At 42.4% G+C, this 16789-nt stretch overlaps 1 protein-coding gene across 2 annotated transcripts in view; it reads left to right on the top strand.

The window, feature by feature from the left end:
• Window positions 1-16789, top strand: part of LOC137431574 (SHC-transforming protein 1-like) — a 99654-nt gene that overhangs the window by 43520 nt on the left and 39345 nt on the right. For both annotated transcript variants that reach the window (XM_078782137.1, XM_068123039.2), the window contains exons 2-4: window positions 1104-1370; window positions 3842-3912; window positions 16123-16186. In XM_078782137.1, the coding sequence (XP_078638263.1) occupies window positions 1248-1370; window positions 3842-3912; window positions 16123-16186 (258 nt within the window). In that variant the 5' untranslated portion in view covers window positions 1104-1247. The remainder of the gene's footprint in view (window positions 1-1103; window positions 1371-3841; window positions 3913-16122; window positions 16187-16789) is intronic.

The following is a 16789-nucleotide window of genomic DNA, read 5'->3' as shown; positions in this document are numbered from 1 at the left end:
ACACTACAGGATCTTTATTCCTTGTTTTCTTTTTACTACCTTACACTTAAACTGAAGTTAATGATCATCCCCAAGCACAGTACTGAATAAAAGAGTGTAAGTAGCATTGCTATCGAATATTTCCAGCCACTTCACTTCCATTCAACCACATTGACAGGTTGAAGCATCTCCGGACAATTTGTAACCATAACCACAAAAACCCACTTCCTCTCTTGTCCTCCACCACTCAACCCCTCCCAAGTTCTCCACTCTCCCTCCTCTCGTCTTTCCCATCTTTTGTTCAATTTTTTTTTCACTACATTTACTGCTTGCATTTGTTTTCCAAAGTAAAAGTTGCCAAAAACAAGCATCTTTTTTTCCCCTCATCTAATGCCCTCAATGCTTCACTACTGATGTTATACATAAGGTCGATGATAATATTTGCTTTCAGTGAAGCTGCCTGTTAATTGCTGTTCAATAGATTGAATGGGCTCAAAAGTCCAATAGAAGTACGAAACAATGCATAAAATGTACGTTTAATTGACTGATACCTTGATTTTCGGTGCATCCTCTTCAGCACTTATTTACATCGTGTGATCCACGACAGCTTTCACCTCTCAGCGACACACGCGGAATAGCTTGACTGACTGAACTTTGAAACATTATACTTGTGTGACACCAAGCCATTGGATCGATGACTCACTTTTTTAGTCTATGTACAATAGTTAGGTCGAGTGTGGGAAACCTTGTATCTTTTGGTTTTTAAAATATTTAATTTACTGTTTCCATATTATAAAAAAAAAACAATTATGTTTTATGTGTAGAAGAAGAAGAACCGCTCCTTTCACATCTTCAGACACACAGGGCTGCCAAGGTAGTTTTCCTTGGCTGGGTGGCACAATCCTGGATGGGTCTCATTCTTCCCAGTAGGCTGGTACTTAATTTTGCCGACCTTGGAAGGATGACAGGGCGAGTCAACCCATTGGTGTTGATTCAATGACACGACAGGAGCTCAAACCCAGGACCATGTTTGGGAGAATAATTTACTGAAAGATGAGCTACCGAGACAGTAAAGACATCCATTGTTGTGACAAAATTTCAAAAAGGTTTCTCCCACTCAGCAGGCTCCGACTACAACAGACATTGAGAAGCAAGAACCACCACCACCTGCACCACAACCACCGATAAACGGGCAATCTCAAAGTGAGGCATTCCAAGACGCCTCAGGTATTCCAGGCAACGACGGTGCACGCGACGAGACAGCGGCCATGTTGCTCCGAGGTGCAGAGGCCTGCCCAGTGTTTGAGGATGACTGGCAGCCACGCGGCTCTGCCAATTGGCCGCATCCTGTGGAGAACATCCAAGGAGGGGGGATCACATACCTGGTGAAGGTAACATTACCTTAAGAAAGATGTGGTTGAAAATATATCATTAATTACAAATGGATATGCACTTTAGTGATGTATGAACCACAGTGAATTTGTTTTAATTGTTTATGGAAGATGTCTTGATCTTTTTTTATTGGGTCGATCAAATGCATTAGGTGGGCATTTTGAGAGTTGGGTAGCGGCATAGCGGTGAGGGCACCAGAATGGAAACACAGACGTTGTAAGTTCAAATTCCGCTGCCGGCAACACCATGAAACATTTTGATTCTAAGCTTCTGCAAACCAGGCTATAGTCTCAAGAGAGTTCTCATGTTTTGACAACTATCACATTGTTAGTAAAAACCCAGCTGGCTCACTAATGAATGACATTTAGGGAGGGCATCATTTTGCCTGTCTTCCTTGCTCTGGTCTTCCTCCACCCGATACCAGTACACTCTTCATGATTGACTGTTGATGTCCTCAGGTTATCTTGAGATGGATAATGAAATGGTACACATGTGAAAAGGGAATGTCACACAAAATCTCCTGTGCCTCCTCCATTCCCACCCCCCAAAAAACCCTATTGCATCTCAGTGAGATATTAATATGTATATACAGTCACGTGAAAAAGTAAGTACATCCCATGTAAACTTTCGACTTTTTCAACATATTTCAACATACAGCTATTTGATCTTCATTTCAACAATATTGATAGATAAAGGTGATATAATATAACAAATATCATGAAACATTTACATTTTGTAGTCCATTGTATAATTTAAATAAACATAAATGCAAATTTCGCATGTGGAAAAAGTAAGTACACCCCGACATTTATCACTACTTCAAATACCTAAAATTAGAATCAGGTGCACCAGCTCAGGTGCAAATGATTAGAACATCGTTAGAGAGGATCTTGGAGGAACCTGTCTTATTTAAACCTCAGACATTTAGTTTGGTTTGCTCTTTGTTGTTGAAGTGTGCGGCGGCACCATGCCTAGATCAAAAGAGCTCTCTGAGGCCTTCAGAAAGAAGGTTATAGATGCCTACGAGTCTGGGAAGGGATTTAAAAAGATCTCCAAACGATTTGAAATCAATCATTCAACTGTCCGCAAGATCATCTACAAGTGGAGAAGATTCCAAACAACTGCCAACTTGTTCAGGCCAGGCCACCCCGGCAAGTTCAGCCCGAGAGCAGACTGCAAGATGCTGAAAGAAGTCTCCAAGAACCCCAGAATGTCATCACGGGACCGACAGGTAGCTCTTGCCACTGTTGATGTCAAAGTGCACGAGTCTACCATTAGAAAGAGGCTGCACAAATTTGATCTACATGGGAGGTGTGCCAGGAGGAAACCTTTGCTGTCCAGAAAGAACATCAGGGCCAGACTAAAATTTGCCAATGAACACCTAAGCAAAGACCAGCACTTCTGGAACAATGTGCTCTGGACAGATGAGTCAAAGGTAGAGCTATTTGGCCACAGGACCAGAAGACATGTTTGACGAAAACCAAAGACAGCATTGACCACAGGAACCTGATACCAACTGTAAAGCATGGTGGTGGAAATATTATGGTTTGGGGCAGCTTTGCTGCATCAGGGCCTGGGCAGCTCACCATCATAGAATCCACTATGTATTCTTCATTGTACCAGAGGGTGCTTGAGGATAATGTGAGGCCATCTGTCGGAAAGTTGAAGCTCAACCGAAGGTGGACCTTGCAACTTGACAATGACCCTAAACATACCAGTAAATCCACCAAGGAATGGCTGAAAAGAAAGAATTGGAGGGTTCTGGAATGGCGAAGTCAAAGCCCGGATCTAAATCCCATCGAGATGTTGTGGGGGGATTTGAAACGAGCTGTGCATGCAAGGAACCCCTCAAACATCGCACAGCTGAAAGAATTCTGCATGGAGGAGTAGGCAAAAGTTTCTCCCAGTCGATGTCAGAGACTGGTAGACAGTTATAAGAAACGCCTACTTGAGGTTGTTTCTGCCAAAGGGGGCAATACCACCTATTAGAGCCAAGGGTGTACTTACTTTTTCCACAGAAGGAAATGGCATCTCTGTTAATTTTTTGTTGAATAAATTATTGCAAAGTCAATTACCCATTGTTTTTTGTTCAATTAGATCACCTTTATCTCTATATACTGTTTAAATGAAGATCAAATATTGATATGTCCACATATGTTAAAAAGATTTTTAAAAACATTTCATGGGGTGTACTTACTTATTCCACATGCGAAATTTGCATTTATGTTTATTTAAATTATGCAATGGACTTCAAAATGTAAATGTTTCATGATATTTGTTATATTATATCACCTTTATCTTTCAATATTGTTGAAATGAAGATCAAATAGCTGTATGTTGAAATATGTTGAAAGAGTCAAAACTTTACATGGGGTGTACTTACTTTTTCACGTGACTGTATGTATATATATGCAAAGGTCTATCCACTCAATCTCCCACTCCACCTTCCCCTTTCCTCCATGTTTTGTAGTACCTGGGATCTGTGGAGGTGTTACAGTCAATGCGTTCCCTTGATTTCAACACAAGGACACAGGTGACAAGGTAATCATTTTTGTCAGATGAATTTGTCTAATGGATAAAACTCATTCTGTTTCAACTCTGTGCTGTTAACCTGTGCTGTTGGAGGCTCACTTACGCTATTCACGAGGTTCCAGTGAACTTCTAAATATTGCATATGCAAAAAGGTTGACCCCTTCAACTTCCTTCTCCTTGCCATATATATATATATATATTGCCGATGAACACCAGCCTTGGTTGAATAGCCAGAAGGCTTAATTCCGAGGCGGACAGCCGAATATATAGCGGTTATTTTTGGCGCGTGCGGGATGGAAGGATGAGAAGTGCTTACCTGAACGGAAGCACACGGGTTTATTCCCGAACCCACAACGAATAAACGAACACAACAAATGAAAAATGCCACACAATTAATTTAATGAAAATAAATCAAAGGATAAAAATGAAAGGTGAGGTAAAACTAATATTCTCTATTGTGAGACGTCTCCATTCGGTCACAAATACAACACACAGGGGAAAGATAATGAAACTAAATTGTTTCTTTTAGACGGTCGGCACTCAGCTTTGGCCTCAACGAGGACTTTTTGGAGCTTGATGGTCGTTGAAGCTCGAAGCCCCACAGGCGGGAAGCGCACAAGATGGCCGCGGAGTTGCTCTCCTCGGCGCCACGAATGTGAGGTACTTTGTGAGGGAGGTCCTCTTTCGGGTCCCTCTACCGTCCGGGGAAGCACAAAGCGGACCCAGCCCACCACGACCTCAGCAGTGTCCAAAACCTCCTCAAATTTCCAAGTTAATCTCCAATGCATTCACGCTAGCCCACGTACCACGAAAGTCATCCTCTCAGGTGCACACACAAAAGAAAAGAAGCAGCTCCTCCACCAACGTCTGTTTCTCTCCAAAAACCCACACCGAGGGAGCGAGTGACATGCACTCTTCTTCCTCTCACTCCTCTCAAACTGTCTCTCCTCTGATGGCACCCCTCCCAATCGAAGCTCAGGGGCGTGGCCTGCTGGCTCTGCTCCTCTACGCCCCTCGTACCACTCTGGGGACATGGCCTGCCAGCTTTTGCTTGGCGTGAGTGTTAATTAAGGTGGGGGCTTACTTGTCGATCAGCAATGTCCGGGTACTGTTGGCGGTTGTGGTGGTTTAATGGAGGCTTTGCATGGCTGGCCTTTCCCCTTCTGCCTGTTATAAAAACGTAGGGACAAAATCACAGAGGGAATATCACGTACTGGGGAGAACTAACCTTAATCCCTAACTAGTTAACAAAGCTTCACCCACTCGTGTGAAGACAAATAAACAATCTTCGGCTCCAGTTTCCCTACTTCAATACATTGAGATGTCTACTAGGCATCCACAGTCCATGCTATAACTACACAATCCTCTTTTTACTATGGGATTCCATCATCTAACCCCACAAATGTAACAATATATATACAGACTTGGCATTTAATATGGAATATTTTTTTTGTGGGGCTCAACTTACTTTTCAAGATGACTTAGAACCAAAAGTTCATTAGAATTATGTTGAAATTATTCTAGATTTTGTTAATGTGACCTTTAAAAGAAACAAAAACCACATTTGACATTTTGAAGTAAATAAATTGATCCTTGAAAGTGATGTAAACTGATATCGAACTCAATTCACGGACAGTACTGTGTTAAACTTCTGTACGTTTTCCAGAAGTATCTCTTTATTTTGCACATTAGCCAAATTTTTTTTCAACAAAAACAAAAGTTAAATTATGACTGGGATTACGGACAGTAAAATTACAGTTCAGTACTTCGTATAACCACCACGAGCATTCAGGAGAGCACGTACACGTCGAGGCATGCTGTTCACGAGATTTGCCAAGGTTTGGACAGGAATCGCTTGCCATGCAGTGAAAATAGCCTGCTGCAATTCACGCACAGAGGTGGGCTGCTGGTCCAAGTTGTCGATTTGACGCGTTAATTCTGCCCACAAGTTCTCTATCGGATTCATATCCGGGGACATGGCAGGCCACTCCATATGCTCGACACCACAGTCAGCAAGAAAGTGTTGGATCATGCGAGCACGATGAGGCCGTGCATTGTCATCTTAGAAGGCAAAGTTTCCTCGAAGGCTGCACGAGCAAATGGAGGCAATGTTTCTTCCAGAATGGCCCTGTACTTGAACTGGTTGAGGTTTCCATTCAGAACAACCAGGTCAGTTTTGCCCCCTGCATGAAAAGCAGCCCAAACGGTCACTCCACCACCTCCAGCTTGGACTCTTGGCACAATACAATCTTCGTTGTAGGCTTCATGCACTTGTCTGCGCACTCGGTTGTGGCCATCTTGACGATAGACCAGAAATCTAGACTCGTCACTGAAGGTCATGTGATTCTAGTGTCCTGGCTGCCATTGACGGTGCTCTCTGGCCCACTGCAATCGGCGCTGGCTGTGTTGTCTGGTCAGGCGTGGCTTTCTCAGGGGATGCCTGGCATGATAGCCTGCTTGAACCAGTCGTTGGTTGACTAGCCTTCTGGATACAGGCACATTTGTCAGTTGCTGCCACTCAGCCCCAAGCCGATTAGCTGACTTGGTACGGCCATTGCAGACTAACCGGTGCAGCTGGCGATCATCTCTCCTTGTGGTTCTGTGGGGATGTCCTGGCCTCAGTATTGGAGTAGGCACACCCCTCTGAGCATTTCGTTTCAGGATCTTTGACACCTGACCTTGAGTGATGCCATACTGCCGAGCAATAGCATGCTGTTTCATGCCGGAATTTCGTAAAGCCACCACTCCATGATAAATAGCATTGTCGAGTTGACGGACCATCTCCAGAGGAAGCGGCAATAACTTTTGTAGATGTGCAGCAGTTGTTTTCCACTAGTACAGAACGCAACAACCCTTATATACACGATTGTGAAACCAATCGTCAAATGTACCTGTCCTTACATTTTGTCATGCCACCTGTGATATTATCCTGTTATTGACTTCTTGCTGCGAAAGACAATCAGTGACATGGTTCTTTTAACAAAGAAATCATCGAAGCATAAAAGAAACTCACCAGATTGATATACTGAGTTCAGAAAGTAAACCCAAGTCAAGAAAAAAAAAAATTCTATATTAAATGCCAAGTCTGTATATATATATACTGTATATATATATATATATATATATATATATATATATATATATATATATATATATATATATATATGTATATATATGTATATATATATATATATATATATATATATATATATATATGTATATATATATATATATATATATATATATATATATATATATATATATATATATATATATATATATATATATATATATTTAGACATCTTTCTCCATTAAATATGATCTCATCCCAAACGCTTTTTCTTCCCACACCTAAATTCCCGTACATTGCATTTTCTTCCCTATCCATTTTTTCTCAATTTGTTTCCCCGACCATCTCCTGTTGTTGCATAAATAATACATAGATGGTGACTCAAGCAATCACTACAACAGGATGGCCAGAGATTCCATTGGCTCAATGGCTGTCACCGCGAAAGTGATGGAGGTCCCTGGTTTGAGTCCCGGGTTGAGTCAGAATTTTTCACACCAGCCCCACACAAGAATTTAATTCCTGTTTATTGAAAATTGTAGATGAGTTTATCTCCTATGCATTTCTACATATACTTGCATACACGTACAATCGTACATACGCAAACAAATACTTACGCTCACATCCGGGGTCTGTCTAGCAGGCACGTAAGACATCGGCCTTATTAAGCTTGCAGTGTTAAGTGTGGAAAATTTCTGAGGAGATTCTGTTGGCTCAATGGCTCAGTGGACTGTCACCACGAAAGTGGTGGACGTCCCTGGTTGAGTCAAAAGTTTTCACACCAGCCCCACGCAGGAATATAATTCCTGTTTATTAAAAATAAAAAAAATAGACAGACATCTTTCCTCCATTAAATATGATCTCGTCCCAAACGCTTTTTCTTCCCACTCCTAAATTCCCATACATTCCATTTTATTCCTTCTCCATTTTTTCTCAACTTGTTTCCCCGACCATCTCCTGTTGTTGCATAAATAATACATAGATGGCAACTCAAGCAACCACTACAACAGGTGTAGAGACAACTATCGGAGATGCCTCTTTGTGGTGGTTGTACCCCCCAACACAAGTCGGGGGCCAAATCTTCCCCACTCTTTCCCCTTCTGCCTGGATTCGTCAGGGCAGCACGGTCACGGTCAGAGTGCCGATCAGGTCCCATAGATTAGCCTTTTCCCTCTTTTTGTTTTTGTCTTTGTCTCTCTCTATCAATAAAGCTGTAGTTGCCCTGACTTTGTGAGGGCGGGGGTACACCATTCTAGATGTGGAGGATCTCTGGGTCGCTCCTGGGAGTGTGATAGGCTGTCTCCGTGCCACGGGCTTATTATAGAGAACTCTGGGGCTATACAACAACAACAACAACAACAACAACAGGTATAGAACAAAAAGGGTCCAAAAGGGGCAGCATTGCGAATGCTATATCCAATTCATTGAAGAAATTTGAAATTCAGCGAAGTACTGACCCACAGGCTTAGTTTTTTCGGAAAAAATACCATGGGATCTAAAAAGTGCACATTGCAGGTGGAACACTCAACTCATTGACTCGTCTTAAGAACCACAATGCAGTGCTCCTGCTAAATTAGCGCTAGACAGTAAGGTTTGTTGAGGTCTGATTCTGCAAGCCATCAAATTCGGGACCAGGAAGCTGAAAGGCAGCAATGGTTAAGCTACTGTATGCCACTTATTCATTATTCCTTCAAGAAGATCATAGTTTCAGGCCAATGTGCTGATATTGTGCAAGGGGCCATCTGTTTATTATTTACACAGATTAGCAGGATTTAACCCTTTTAACCTCTCTCCATCTCCCCCACAAAATTCCCTTGCCATATTTCCATACCTTCCCCTTCTCTTCCCAATCCTTTCACACTCCCTTGCCCTTCTTTCTCTTTCCTGTCCACTCAATTTCTCTTTTGTCTCAATTATTACTTTCTCAATTTATCTCCCCACTCATCCCGCTTGCATGTAAAATATGGCCCACAAGTCGATACAAGCCTATGACAATCATTGCTTTTAGGCCTCCCGCATACTTCCCTCTCCTTCCCAACCGCTAATAGCATCTGTGAACAATCTGAGATCAATCCCTTTTCCCCTCCGGCCTCTCTCTAAGTGTTTAGTTGTCACCAAGTTTTTTTCACATGCAGTTTCTTTTACAAAGCACTATGCCATTCTTTCAGATGCCAAGGTGAGCTGGATGTCCCCTTTGCGGGCACTTGCTTTTATGTTAAACATTCTATGAGGCCTTTTTGTATTCAGAGTCAAGGCTCGTGGAAGAGCTAGAATACTGAACGGATCAGGACATAACAAAACAAAAGGAACAGTAGAAAGAGAAATAATTTTGGACGCATTATACCAAACTTGGTGGATGAGTTGGGTAGATGACAAGAACAATTGGTTCAGATTTTGGTTCAGGTCCAGATGAAGATCTGGCCTATCAGTGGGATACAAAGCATAAATTGTTCAGGTTTGCGGAGGTATGCTCTCTACTAAGTACCGTTCTAGTTTTGTTTGTTTTTATTTTTTGAAGCGAGGAGGGGGAATAGTATGACATTGAAGAGATTGGAGTACAATATTTGGGAAGAAAGAAGCAAAACAAGGAATATGAATATGGAGACAAAAGGGACACAGAAATTTGACAGCAGCTATCCGAGGAGCGGCTAAAGTAGATCTTGAACAATACAAAAACGAATTCGACAAATACAGCACAAGGTAAGATTTAAGTTGAAAATCAGATGAAAACGGACAGCAATACAGGGATGGAGATTTCACAGAAAACCCCGACAAATCCGGTTCTTTAAACTTCGCTTTAATTTGGTGGAAGCGGCAGCTGCAGACTTGACCAACACGTAGACTACTAGAGCTTCCAGGGAAGCAGAACTCAACTGAACTGACTGGACAACTTTAAAGTAGGTCAGTTAGTTTCAACATCCTAAATTCTTGTGCTTTTCTTAAGAGCTGAAAAAATATGCCGGCCTATGGCGGCCATTTTGTGACAGATCGGGTTGACATGCGATAGCAGCATACGTTGTGTGGTAAGAGTCTTACACACCAAGTTTGATGAAAATCCATAAATATTTGTGGACGTTAAAGTCTTAACATCGTTTCGGGGCTGAAAACAATATGGCAGCCTATGGCGGCCATTTTGTGACAGATCGGGTTGACATGCGATAGCAACATACGTTGTGTGGTAAGAGTCTCATACACTAAGTTTGATCAAAATCCATAAATATTTGTGGACGTTAAAGTCTTAACGTCGTTTCGGGGCTGAAAACAATATGGCGGCCTATGGCGGCAATTTTGTGACGGATCGGGTTGGAATGCAATAGCAACCTACCTTGTGTGATAAGGGTTAAAGGGTTAAACATTCTAAGTTTGATCAAAATCTGTTAATATTTGTGGACGCTAGAGTGTTAACGTCGTTTTCATGACCAAAAACAAAATGGTCGCCTAAGTCCGCCATTTTTCAACGGATCGGGCTGAAATGTAATACAAACCTGGTCCTTGGGGTAAGGATGCTGCATGTCAAGTTTGATCAGAATCGGTTGATATTTGTGGACGCTGGAGTGTTAACGTCGAAAAGTTAACGGACGACAGACGACAGACGACGGAGGGTTCAGTATGTGATGAACTCGACTGGACAGTAGTCCAGTTGAGTTAAAAACCACCCTGAACCGGAAGTGCTGAGCAAGTGCTAATCTAATCTGCTAATCGCCGGAAGTGCTAATCTAGTGAGATTTTCTGTTTGTCTACTTTGTGCCCTTGTGGACAAGGAAGACTTCCTGGTAACTTTTGATTTGGCCCGACTGCATTTGAGGTGGTGAATAACTTTCCCCCTTTTCAAGCAGTTTCAGAGACAAAAACAAGACCTCACATTCCAATAACCTCAGGAAACACCGACCGCATCAAAATATTGTTGGACACCAGCTGGAAACCAAAAACATTACTGCAAGTTTTCCTGTCATTGCCTTCATGGTGACAACAAAAACGTTTTGACTCCTCATATTTCAAGTTCCAGAACAGTTTACAGTGCTGTTTTTTCCTAATCATTACGGAAGTCCACGTTATCCAGCTTTGCCAGGAGACGCAACATACAACCTACTCTAAAACGTTGCTGCAAGGTATATAAACATCACGTCAGTCTGTAATCCTACTATTAATTTTCAACTGGCCACTGGCTTTGACACCAATACAATTTTTATTTATGGACGCTAGGCATCAAAAAGATATATACATATACACACACATATATATCAAACAAAGTTTTAAATGGAGCACCTCACTCACTCCCATTAGAGTATTTAAATTGTATCAGATGTGGCAATAAATGTGAGTCGTTGCTCCTCGCTTGCCGGCTCGATGACAGAAGATGCCATTTGCTTTTTTGCCAGCCCCATCCCTACCCCGTTTCGAATCCCGTGTGGGCACAGGCAACTTGCTTGTGTTATCAACAATCAAGTCATGCATCACTCTGTGTGAGTGTAAAGTTTTAGCCACAATGTGTTCTTATTGAAGAAAGAATCAGACAGGTTGATCCCTGTTTACCATGGTTTACTTTGCTGCTATGGAACCTGCTTGAGACATAAGAAAACACTACAAGAGATAATAAGGCACAACATGTGATCAGCCCAATTTGCCTCTTAGCCAGTGTGTACTTAGATTTTGATCGAAGAAATCAAATGAATTTTCATTTTTAGTGGAGAATGGTAAATCCAGCACATTACTGTAGACAGATCTTAATATACGGTATATGAACAGCACATTCAATAATTAAAGAAATACTGGAAGTACATTTAACAACTTTCCAAATTGAAATCTATACTATACGAGAGCCGTTTGTCTGTTTGTCGCCATGTTTCTCAGAGATGGCTGAACGGATCTTCTTCAAATTTTCTGAGGTTCATCAGTGAGTTCCAGGAAGTGTTTTGGGCAAAATAAAATTTTGAAAATAGAAGTTGGATTTTTTGGGGGGATTTAAAAAATCGCTCTCTGGTGCCTGAGCCTTTGTAGCTATGTGAAAGGTAATATTAAATTATCCCGATTCGTGTGTGTGTAATATTATAATATTAAATAAAAAATTTCCTTAGTGGGTGTAGGGAAGTGTTTTAGGCACCCACAAAAAATAGAAAAAAATACCAAAATAAATGCCAACAGGATTAGAACATCACCGGGCAATGCCGGATACTCCTAGTACTGCATAAAGTTGGGGCTATATGCTGAATCCTGAAGAAACATTCTGTCCGGTCCTTCAGTTGAGTACAGTATACTGAATTGTACGTCAACTGGAGAGCTCTCCGGTCTCGATGTTCAGGATGCTGATGAGTGCAACCGAGAAGGTTATGTAAAGTATGTGGAAAAAAGGGTAGGAGCCATCTTGCTCGATATTATCCTGTGTCGTGATGCCTTATTGTTTCTTTTCCACACGAGCGAAGCTCATGCAGGAGCTAGAGTGAATCGAGTGGGGGAACGAGGCAACAATTGGGCACAAGAAGCAAGGGAACACTGAAACCAGCAAGTAAGAGTGTTGGGTTAAGAAGGGTTAATGGGGATGATAAAGATCATGGGTTAGGATGATGGATGACATGAGGTGGCAATGCACTGCATTATTGAAGCCCTGGAGGGTAAGAATTGGAAAGAACGACCTCTGGGAGGTAGTTCCTTAGATGGGAGAAGCGAGGGACAAAGGAGTTTAGGTGTACAGTCAGCCTGGATTTTGGAATTTTATCCAGGAGGGGATTACTGGAAAAAAGCATGCATCCTGGAGTAGATATAGGGAAAGTCAGAGGACTGAGAAAGTAGAGGGAGCAATATCGGAGAATAGACGGTGGAAAACACATCAGGGACGCACTCAGACTTGAGACCTCACGGCTTGTACTCACAGGGCTGAGTTTCCCAGAACCCGTTAAACACATACGTAGGTCCAATAACAGATTATGCAATTGTAGGTATTTATTATTATCGACTGGTACATGAGGAAACCTTTCAGTTAACCTCACAATTGGTTTGATTCGCAAGTTGCCTGTGCCCGCACGGAATTCTAGACGGGTAAGGATGGAAGTGGCAAAAAAGCAAATGGCGTCTTCTGTCATCGAGCCGGCAAGTTTTTTTTTTTTTTTTTGTATACAACATTGAGGCTCGTTCATGTAAGATCTAACATTGATCACAAAAACGACAAACTGACACATAAAACATAAGATAAAGGGAGCAGGAGACAAGATGGGGAGCAGGGACATCGGGAGATCTGTGGGAGGGAGAGGGCTTGGGGGAGGAGGCATAGGAATGGGGGGGGGGGGGGGAGGGCGGGAGAGGTATAAAACACATGGACACTGCAAGGACTTCCAGGAAAGAAGTTGGTATTTCAAAAAAGTGGATCTGGGGTGAATTAGTGGGGGTAGAAAAGATCAAGGTTTTGGATGGGGGAAGATAAGAGATGGTGGTGAACAGCTGTTTTGAAGACCTGGAGGGAGGAGAGGGATTGAAGAGAGTGAGGGAGTTGGTTCCAGAGGCGGGAGAAAAGAGGAATGAAGGAGCGAAGGTGAGCAGAGAGCCGAGATTTTGGCAATTTCACCATAAGAGTGTTGCTGGCAGATCTTGTGCGACCTGTAGGAAGTTGGGAGCAACAACTCACATTTATTGCACATCTAATGCAATTTAAATGCTCCAATGGCATCAAGTTGCTCCATTTGAAACTTTGTTCGATATACGTAGGTTTTTGATGCCTAGGGTCCAAAAGAAAAATTTGTGTTGGTCTCAATTCCAGTGACCAATTACAAATCAATAGTGGGATAAGATCAATATTTTTAGCTAATTCCAGAGCAATACCTCTCCAGCAATAATGTATGCTGTGTTGCATAATGTAATAATACACAGACCTGATAGAACATTTGATAGCCCTGTAATAAGTGTGATGATATCGATCCAAAGTTTTGATGACTCACGATTATACAAACCGTTTGAGCTAGAAAGTTGGTGACCCTTCATTGATAATTTATCAACTGGAAATGAAGCTTTCGTTTGGTCAGCACAACCGTCGTTGGGCAAACACTCCACATCTTTCTCTATAAATACTCTCCAACAAATAGCGATGGGACACACAATTTCATTGACATTGCATGACAAGCCTTCGGTTAGAATTTTTAAGGTATAATATTGTAAGACTACAATGTAGGAATGTAGAGCGTCCGGACATTTTTTGATAGGTGAGAGGTAGGCTCTCTGCTATTCCTGACATTCTCCCTCTAGCTTTCAACTTTTGTGGTTCTTTGTTGAGCAGAGAATTGACATTCCAGCAAGTCACAGACCCTGCTGTCAGACTTGAACAGTGTGTAGCTGGACAAGCTGCTCAACTAAACCCGTTGCCACGTTCCAAGGCCCGAGGGGCATCCGTTCGCTGCGCCATTCCACGCGATGCCACACACCGGCCATTCAATGCTATTCCCTGTAATTCAGGGCTCAGTGAACTGTACTTGGTGCTTGCCTAACATCCGCTGGACTCCTTGAATGTGCTCATCACATCATGGAGATTTTATATGATGAAAGCGGGATTCTCACACCCCTCTCGAGGTGATATTTGATGGGCTGACTTATTGATGGCCAGGGATGGTGTTGCCTCTAGTCTTCCACTTCATAATGGTGTCCTCCACAGTTGATTTAGAGGATGGCTAGGAGGGTTTAAATTGTCTTGATATAGCAAGGTGCCTACTCCGTGACAGCCAATCATCATTGCTCATCAGAACTCCATTAGCTCCCTCTTCTGGGACGTGATGCCCTCAATCTGAGTAATGGCCGACTGATCCCGACAACTGCCTGTTGATGATGTCTTCAGATTCTCACAACTCGAAAGAGGAGTCCCATGGTTTTTAGTTTGATAGTGGATATTTCCTTTCTTTACACATTGACTCTACTTTCCCAAAACCTTTGCTTCTTCTCCCAAAACTCTGTTTTTTACTTTTCCTTTTCTCAATTTTCTCTTTTCCTCCCAAGCATACCTGATATATTGCTAAACAGCCCTAAAGGTGTTCATCCTCAAACCTCATATTAAATTTGCAATACCAGTAAGGTCTTGCGAAAACGACCACAAAATCTTTAAAATCCACACACCCCAAATCCAGGTTGCCCAATGACCCCTGTGACGATCAGCGCGCTCGTCCATGAATCCCTTTTGCTGGCACTGCAATTGCACTTTTCAATCGGATTCGTTTTCACCAGGAATCGAATCCAGGAGTAAATAGTAGAGAGGCACTTAAACCAATTACTGATAAGGTAATTGCTCTGCCATCCGCAGCTCTATGGAATACTGCTCTCCCCTCTGGTCTGGTGCTCCTGCCTCACACCTAGCTCGTCTTCACGCTGTTGAAACCAAAGCGTTCAGAATCATTGGAATCCCCCGCGATGAAGCTAACTCCAAGGGCCTTTCACTCACTCACCGCAGGCAGGTTGGTGGTCTTTCCGTCTTCTACCGACTCCTCTCTGGCCTTGCCCCCCCAGCCCTCTCTGGGCTCTGACCCCCAAATATTCCTACAGGTCGCACAAGATCTGCCTGCAACCCTCTTATGGTTAAACTGCCAAAATCAAGACTCTGTGCTCACCTTCACTCCTTCATTCCTCTTTTCTCCCGCCTCTGGAACAAACTCCCTCACTCTCTTCAATCCCACTGCACCCTCCAGGTCTTTAAAACAGCTGTTCACCACCATCTCTTATCTTCCCCCATCCAAAACCTTGATATTTTCTACCCCCGCTAATTTCGGTCCCCTTGTGTTTTATACCTCTCCCCCCCGCCCTCCACCTCCCACGCCTCCTGCCCCCAAGCCCTCTCCCTCCCACACTTCTCCCTGCTCTCAAATGTTGTGGTTGTGTGCTTCCCCTTCTCTCTCCATCTTGTCTTCCGCTCCCTCTTTTTGTGTGTTTTGTTTGTCTGGTTGATTTGTTTGTGAAATAAATGTTAGCTCTTTCACGAGCCTCGATTCAGTATACAAAAAAAAAAAGAAAAAAAAGAAAAAAAGAAAAGGTATTGGAGCATATTGATTTTCATCAACCATTATTTATTTGTTTGGCAGAAGAACTATTTGGTGTTCCAAGCCCCCAAACATCAGCACAAAACGAGTTCCACTTTGTTGTTGTTGCAGAAGAGCCTTTGAGAACTTTCATCCCATTTTGTCCCACAGGGAGGCTATCACTCGTGTGTGTGACACCATCTGTGGTACACACCCATTGCACACAAAGAAAAAGGTAATTGTAAGTAGTTTTTTTTACTGTACCATCATATAACCTGTGTGATTAAGCTATCTTTGGTACCACAGTCATGCAATAAGATTTTTTCCCACCTTGAGATGTTATAAGAGTACCATCTGTCCACGAGTATCAACAGATGACATATTGCTCTGCCTGAAACGTTGTGTCAAGAATAGTAATTCAGGAAGGATAAGAAAATCTCATTTTGAAAGCATCCCAAGGAAAAGATGAACTTCATTTCCTTGAAGATTTTTTAGTGGTGAAGCCACTTCAATATTTGACTATGTCCTTCCTTCCATCCATCAAAAATGAAGAACAAACTTTCTAACCTACCGTGTTCAATTATAGAGGTTGTATAATTTTAGTTATTTTAATTATAAAGGTTCTAAAGGATTTCTTTTTGTAGAATAAGTCGAGGCTCGTATAAAAGCTAACACACAGAGAACATATAATAAAGGGAGCGGGAGACTAGATGGAGTACAACATCCGAGTGGGGGAACGAGAGAGAGAGAGAGAGTACAACAACAGTAGGGAACAGGGACATCAGGAGATCTGTGGAAGGGAGAGGGCTGCGGTACACAGGATAAACAATATGGACAC

The sequence above is a fragment of the Myxine glutinosa genome, chromosome 7 (genome assembly GCF_964187855.1).
Source record: "Myxine glutinosa chromosome 7, kmMyxGlut1.1, whole genome shotgun sequence".
Taxonomy (NCBI): domain Eukaryota; kingdom Metazoa; phylum Chordata; class Myxini; order Myxiniformes; family Myxinidae; genus Myxine; species Myxine glutinosa.
Note: the sequence above shows the minus strand (reverse complement) of the source record. Positions and strands in the feature narration are given on the sequence as shown.